Source organism: Littorina saxatilis, linkage group LG17, assembly GCF_037325665.1.
Source record: "Littorina saxatilis isolate snail1 linkage group LG17, US_GU_Lsax_2.0, whole genome shotgun sequence".
Taxonomy (NCBI): Eukaryota; Metazoa; Mollusca; class Gastropoda; order Littorinimorpha; family Littorinidae; genus Littorina; species Littorina saxatilis.
In genome coordinates, this window is record NC_090261.1 from 32,195,233 (window position 1) to 32,203,004 (window position 7,772).

At 39.6% G+C, this 7,772-nt stretch overlaps 1 protein-coding gene across 6 annotated transcripts in view; it reads left to right on the forward strand.

Moving 5' to 3' along the window:
- The first annotated feature begins 132 nt into the window (after positions 1-132).
- The window catches only part of LOC138953839 (dimethyladenosine transferase 2, mitochondrial-like), a 10,513-nt gene continuing 2,873 nt past the window's right edge, over positions 133-7,772 (forward strand). Inside the window, exons 1-9 of one of the 6 annotated variants that reach the window (XM_070325796.1) lie at positions 133-205; positions 1,311-1,806; positions 2,162-2,230; positions 2,924-3,015; positions 3,373-3,520; positions 5,132-5,280; positions 6,278-6,379; positions 6,993-7,043; positions 7,460-7,611. In XM_070325796.1, the coding sequence (XP_070181897.1) occupies positions 1,518-1,806; positions 2,162-2,230; positions 2,924-3,015; positions 3,373-3,520; positions 5,132-5,280; positions 6,278-6,379; positions 6,993-7,043; positions 7,460-7,611 (1,052 nt within the window). In that variant the 5' untranslated portion in view covers positions 133-205; positions 1,311-1,517. Of the gene's footprint in view, positions 206-300; positions 520-562; positions 804-1,195; positions 1,807-2,161; positions 2,231-2,923; positions 3,016-3,372; positions 3,521-5,131; positions 5,281-6,277; positions 6,380-6,992; positions 7,044-7,459; positions 7,612-7,772 lie in introns of those variants that run through there. The other 5 variants (XM_070325793.1, XM_070325798.1, XM_070325795.1 and 2 more) reach the window with 5 other exon arrangements.

Genomic DNA, 7,772 nt, shown 5'->3' on the forward strand with positions numbered 1-7,772 from the left:
ACTTCAAGTAAAAGCCTTGGCAATAGCACATAGGCTTAATTAATTGTAAGCGATGCCAAGGAATAGTATTTCAAAAACACAACTTCTCGTAATATCACGTTCACGCGGTAAACCAAATATGGCGACTTGAAAATGAAAGTTGAATGCTAAAAGTGTCAGAAGACTTCTTTGTTAGAGACATGTTATTTGGAGAGTGCAGTATTACGTAAATAACCGTTGATTTATGCTCATGTTACGAAGTCAATCATCAGAAACACAAATGGAGGAGAATGTAGGATGTTCTTGAGTGTAATGCCTATTGTGCACCATAAATTGTGCACCATAAAAGGTGCCTTTGGCTTTAGACAATCATAATGTTCTGCAAAGCTTTGAAAGAGTTACATCCCTTCGCTCAAGTGAGGTGAACAGTGAACACGCCCTCGTCAAATAGAGGCAAACAATCGTGTTGTGACAGTGAATTTAAGCAGCATTGGCTTTTGTTAAGAAAGTCACTAGCCCAGCAGAAATGTCACTGGCCCGGTACATACCACAGTTGATCTTTAGTGTTTATATGGCTTGAAAACTCGATATTAAAACCAAGCGTGTTGCATTTGACCAGAATTTTCATTGGCATGCCAGGCGGTTTCTACTAGCCCGGCCGATCTTTTACTCGCCCCTGGCGATCGGGCGGACGATTTGGCCATCCCTGAACGATAATAGAAAAAAAGGCCCTCAGGAGTCAGATCAAAGTTATACCATAAGAATCTGCATTCCAAATAATGCTTCTGCGTAGGAGGACTGCCTTCACTTTGGTCTTTGCACAAGCAAGTGTTTGAAAATCTTGATTAAATGTTGTAAAATAGCACAAGTCTTGTAGAGCTCATCTCGATTCCAGTCTATGTTAAAACATTTAGTCTCGACTAAATGTAAAAAGAAAAAGCACATACTCCTTCTGAGGGTTAGGTTAGGATTTTGCTGCTGAGTTGCTTCCCTTGTTTGTGTACATGATGTCAAAGAAACTTGTTTGATGATGTTACTAGGCTGTGGCATCATATTCATAGTTCTTGCCGGAAGGCGGCGCTTCTCGACTACTCTTTGTTTCCAACACCGGAGAGAATTAATGGCCTGAAGCGCATTCACTCACTTTGATTTTATTAATTACCATACAATTCGTTCAATATATATGCATCTTCATTTTGGTTCAGTCAGTGGATTCTTCAGATTCGCCAAATTTGTCAGAAACTCACCCCAATTGAACAGTTTTATTGAAACCTGGACAAGTCCATGAAAACTTGATGTAGCCTTGTTCTAAATTGTTTCTGTTTTTGCAGGCGCTGTCGCATTGCCTTAAAGTTAAGATGAAGAAAGTGTTTCTGTGAAAAATCTGTTGAAAAACTACATGTGCTTTAAATACATAAGAGAAAAAACACATAAAGAAAAGTGCATGAATAACATAAAACAAGGACATTTTGCATTTGCTTTTATCATACATAAACCGCACATAGAAATGTGTTGGCATTGATCAGTGAACAGACATAATGATTTGTCAGCGGTGTATGATTCTCCTAAAGACTGTGTCCTGTCATTCAGTTGTGTTTTCTATGACAAATACAACCAGGAATATGGTCGCTTTGTCGAAAGTTTTGAGCTCAGCTCAACAGCCAAATGTTGTGCGGAATGTTGCAACCAAAGCCAAAGCGAGAACAACTGAAGAGAGAAAGTCACGACAAGCATCTAAAATCGACAAAACAGCTGCACATGAGAAGTTTCCTTTCCTGCCCATAAAGGCTTCTCGTCATATCTACATCCTTGACACTGCTCTGGCTGGTTTGTTCGACTCTTGATCAATATCTTTTTTTTTTTTTATCAATACACAAATACCTATACACTGTTACAGAATTAGGAAAACATTTTTCATTCAAAAAGCTGGAGATATTTTTGCAAAAGATAAAACATAAACATTTTATAGCAAAGACGTGTGTGTGTGGCATGGTTGTCTTTTTATTGTCGCCAGGTTGTTTTACTGAGTGTCAATGTAGCATTTTTGTTTTTCGCTTACATACGTGTGTACATATTTAAAAGGAAAAAAAGTTTGAAAATATTTGCTTTTCTTTAATGTGCGCATTGCCATTTTATATTGAAAATTCATTTCTCACTGGGTTTTTTTTCTGTTCTCTTCAAGGTGAAATAGCGAGAGCAGTAACGCAAAACCAAGAGGATGTGAGTGTTCCAGTTCTGGAGGCTAATCCAGGTATGATATCTGTATTTTTTGCCAGAGCAATATAAGTAAGAAAGCAACAAGCAAGAACCCAGCAGTTTGATGCCTATATATACCACTTAAAGGTACTGAACTTGTCAAATCCAGGTGCACGGAGCCCCTGGGGCTTTTAGTCATACCTCGGGCAGCTATCCGTTAGAAGAACTACCAAGTTTCATTGACTTGCACCCAAAGAGTCAAGAACTGCAATTTTTTTACGAATTAATTTTGTACTCGGACCCGGCTGGTCTTGACCTATTTTTGGATCTAAATTTAGATCAGGTAGATCACCACATCATGCACAAAAAGACACGTCACTAGCAAACTATGTCAGACGTCATCATGAGTTTGTGTAAAACAAAATGGAGGCCGGAATCACTCAGTTGAATCGAACTCCGACCAAACACCACGTAATAACTAGGTTAATTTATGCACTCGCGTGAACAAGAAACTGTCGAGCTTCACAGATGTCGTCTTGGGTAGTTTTGGGTTTGTTTTACTACCATAGGAGGATTTTTGAACTGTAAATGCACTCAGCTGCAACAAAAACGCAAAACGAAGGCTGTGAGCTGCACTGTGCCTTTAACATAAGATTTGTTGAAACCAGCGTTGAAAGTGAAACACTTTAAATCACAAGCACAACAGATAATGAAATCAAACGAAATAATATGTGGGTTTTTTCTTCAGGTACAGGTGTTCTAACTGAAGCACTGTTGAAAGCAGGAGTTAACCGCATCGTGCTGGCTGAATCTTTGAAGGAGTTCATTCCCTACCTGGAGGTTAGTCATACTGTTTATTGTTTGTCCTGTCAGTTTGTGCAGTGGTTTAACAAGCGTGACACTGACAGTTTCATAAAAATCTCTGTGTGTGTGTGTGTGTGTGTGTGTGTGTGTGTGCTTGCTGAGATGATTCAGATGAAAATGTACTGGGGAGATTCCATGGCTTTTGAAACAAAGAAAGATATGTGTTGACAGAACAAGAAATATCAGACTAACTTTCCACATTCAATCTATTTTGGGCATTTTTTTCCCAAATAGAATGAAGAGAACAACACCATCTGTATAATGTAAGATAAAAACACACTTCTGATTACACTGTTTTACTATTCACGACATAAGGTTTGGTCTGCCTTTCAGGACCTCAAGACATTCAGCCAGAAAATCATGAGAGTGTACAACTGGGATTACCTCTCAGTATGGCGCCGCCTTGCAGAGGTGGAGTGCCCATATAAGCATCACGAGGATCAAATGGCCGCTCTACTTCCACACAAAACTTGGGCGGAAAGTAAGTTTAGCAGAAGGAAACACAACTAAAACTTTCAAAAGTGATCCAAGTGAAACCAGAACGTGTCGTCGGTGTATCCCCCGCTTCCGTTAAAGGTAGAAACAATTGGCCAATACTCACCAGAGATCTGAGTGAGGACAGAAGGACTGGGTGGCCGAGTGGTAACGCACTTGCGCTCGGAAGTGAGAGGTTGCGAGTTCGACCCTGGGTCAGGGCGTTAGCAATTTTCTCCCCCCTTTCCTAACCTAGGTGGTGGGTTCAAGTGCTAGTCTTTCGGATGAGACGAAAAACCGAGGTCCCTTCGTGTACACTACATTGGGTTGTGCACGTTAAAGATCCCACGATTGACAAAAGGGTCTTTCCTGGCAAAATTGTATAGGCATAGATAAAAATGTCCACCAAAATACCCGTGTGACTTGGAATAATAGGCCGTGAAAAGTAGGATATGCGCCGAAATGGCTGTGATCTACTGGCCGATGTGAATGCGTGATGTATTGTGTAAAAAAATTCCATCTCACACGGCATAAATAAATCCCTGCGCCTTGAATATGTGCGCGATATAAATTGCATAAAATAAAAAGATATAAAAAAAATAAAAATAAATCCCTGCGCTTAGAACTGTACCGATGGAATACGCGCGATATAAGCCTCTTATTGATTGATTGATTGATTGACAAACTGACAAACAAACAGACAGATAAATCCTATGCACCCACATTTACGGGGAGAGAAAAGCTTACTTTACGGTATACTCTGTCCTCGTACGGGGCTGCGCACAAGGTTTCCACAAGCTAGAGTTGTCACTGAGGTCTGTCTTCTGAAAGTCTTTCTAGGTAGCCGCAGATCCATTCCTGCTCCATCATTTCCCAGTCAACTATTCTTTCTCAGGTCTAAGTTCATCTCCCTGTATTTTCTGTTTGCCATTTGAAGTCCGTCTTAGGGCAGAGAGCAGAGAAAAGAGAAGAAAAAAAACTAAAACATGTATACCAGAAGGGAAGACACGTGTAGTCTTTCAATGCTCTTCTTAAATGAAAAAACACCATTAAAAACAAGACCATGACGGACATAACACCTTGTGTTCATACACCACTGAAAAGTAAAATGAAAATCAATCTGGGCACTGTTTGCAGGATCGTCCAACTAAATTAGAATTGCTTTGTGAATCGTATTTAGCATGTTTTCCCTTCGTTTTGATTGAGAGAAAGGATAGCGAAATCTTTAAACCAGATAGAGGGAGCAAAATGAAAATGGGAACATTTGTTTGAACCTCTCTGTACTAGTCTAGTTTCTCTGAGTTTAAATGTAGAAAATGGATGGCGAAATGATTTAACACACATTTTTTAACAGAGGGAGCAAAATGAAAATGGGAAAATTTGTTTCAAGCTCTCTGTAGTTTGTGAAAATGTGTAATGATGATTGACCTTGTGGAGGATTGTTGATGGGTTATGTGCTGCATGCATGTGTGTGCGTGTGTGTGTGTGTGTGTGTGTGTGTGTGTGTAAAGGATAGGGCTATGAGGTAATACAGATTTCAGTTGAAACTTTTGTTGTTTTTATTTTGTTGATTTCTTTGTGATGTGTATTTGTCAAAATATATGTCTTCCTGTCACAGGTCCTCCGCTTTCAGTAGTTGGAGTACTTGCAGACAAAAAAGACAACGTATTCCTGCATCATCTCTTGTACTCATGCGCAAGAGAATATGGGCTCTTCTTGCTTGGTCGGCCTGAATGGTTTATTGTCATTTCCCCTGCTACATACAAGGTTATACTTTGATACATGTACACAAGAAAGCTGTTTTGATAAGATTATCTTTATAAATGTTTGTTTGTTTATGTGTGTGTGTGTGTGTGTGTGTGTGTGTGTGTGTGTGTGTGTGTGTTTTAAGGTATGTCCCTACATGGATAGCATTGATCTCTCTTCAAGGTACTTTTACATATGCCACTTAATGTTACTACTGGATGATATCCTGTGCAGTTTAGAATCTCAGGTTTTCAAATCATCAGTTCTGTTCTACAGTAACTTAAGATTGAACAGTATATGTCACTTATTTTTGAGATAAACCCTGACTCAAAGATAAATATGTTTAACGAGAGAGAGAATTAAAAAAGTGCAAATATATTGAAAAATATAGTTTTTTTCTAGAAATAACTTGGTCAGCATTTTCAAGCGGATTAGCAGAGTTAGCGGCCAAGAATGTGAAGCTGAAGTGCACGCGGCCTTTACCGGCTACCGCAATGAACAACTTACTGTAATGCGTATGTTGTTCTGTGTGCGTTTAATATGACACCCTTTTCTTTCGAAAATATGGTCATTGAAGCAACAATCCGCTGCCGATTGTTGTTGCTGTAATAAGCGATAGACTGCAGTGTTCCCTGACAACATGTTTTGTTTGAAGTCATGTGGGTTTGGCTTGAGGTCACGTGAGTTTATAAAACCACACATGCTTTACCGACCACTGCAATCAGTCGGCATGCCTCTGATTTGTTTTTGTATTTTTAAAGAAAAAGGTTTTATACAAAGTGCACACTGCATTGCATACCCAACACAGTAAGTTGTTTCTAGCGATCGCAGGTAAAAGCCGCGGTGAACATGGAGAACTTCCGCCTTACATTCTGGGGCGCTTAATCTGCCACACTGCTTGAAAATCCTGACTGTGACAAAGTTATTTTCCAACATCGTCTACTATGATGGTGAACTTTAGATTTGTGTGTGTGTGTGTGTGTGTGTGTGTGTGTGTGTGTGTGTGTGTGTGTTACAGCATCTGGTCACTGTCAAGGAAGATAAGAATCGGACCAGTAGATCCTTCAGTCGTCTGGCCATCATGCTTCACCTTGTCTTTGAAATTCGTCTTTGTGCAGAGGTAATTAAGTTTTAGTGCTTTGTTTCCTTCTCTTTTCTCGTTGTGTGTGTGTGTGTGTGTGTGTGCGTGCGCGCGCGCACAAGAGTGCTTCAATTTGTCTTTGAAATTCATCTTTTTGCAGAGGAACTTCAGTACTTTGTTTCCTTCTCTGTGAATGTGTGTGTGTGTGTGTGTGTGTGTGTGTGTGTGTGTGTGTGTGTGTGTGTGTGTGTGTGTGTGTGCACGGGAATGTGTGCTTGCTCATGGGTGCATGATAGTGTGTGTGTCCCCTCATATGTATATCCTTTGGTCGTTGACTGAGTGGTTTGTGTTCTTCCTTACAGTCATTCTTTGTTCCTGCCTTTCAGTAATTTTTGTATAATTTTCCTCTTTTTTTCTGTATTATTTTTGGATGTTGAGAAATTGTCTTAAATGAATTATTTGGTTGGAATATGTACCATGAGAGAAAGTAACCCAATTTCCTCGCGGGATTACAATGTATAATAAATTGCCTTGACTACCTTACCTGGAAATGGACGGGGGTAACTGTTTTTTTGTTACGCCTTGCTTCAGTGGTAGCCACACATATTTATTTTTGTACCTGTTGACAGTTTGTTTGCTGTTTCTTTTGCAGCTACCAGCGTGGAAGTTCACCCCGAGCTTTCCAGAGAAAAGGCAGAAGCTGGTAAGAACAACATAAAGTGTTAACCTGAACGTGTTAACAGTATAATGCCTGTGTTCTTTTACCTCTTTTGAGTGATATTTCAAACACAGAATTTTTTCTTTTCTGCAAGAGTTGATGGTATTGATGCAGTATGAATGAAATTAGGAAAAATAGAAAATCAGGGGAAAAAGCAAGAGGTACAGGGCCGGCTGCCAGATTCATCTTAAGTGAAGATGGATACAAATGTATTGAAATAATAGATGATCGAATTGTGGACAGTGATTTTTATATTTTCATAATCCCGGAAACTTATTTGAAAACCATTGAAAAAACCTGGAACTCCAGATGTTTAGTTATGAACTTTCATCCGTGTTTCTTTACTAATTTCAAAACCTCTCTACGTGAAGCTGATCTGCATTTTTTCCAAATCCATGCAGGAAGACGACACTATGTCACCAAGCATGCGGTACTTGATACGCTTACGGCCCCATGTTGAGCAGCAGTTACCACTGTCACAGATCCCTGTGTTCTTAAGTTTTCTCAGCCAGGTGATGAGCAAGAAGAAGCAACGTTTCATTCCAAAGATGGAGTAAGTTGGAAGTCAAGTACCATTACAATGGTGGAATGTGTATTTTGAGATTTGTTTCTTCATTTTTGTTTTAAAGGTTAAGGTTTTCTGTGTTCTGTTGTATGTGTGTGAGCTGAGTTAGAGTGCATGACCCAAATAAGTGTATGAATGGAGTTCTCAAT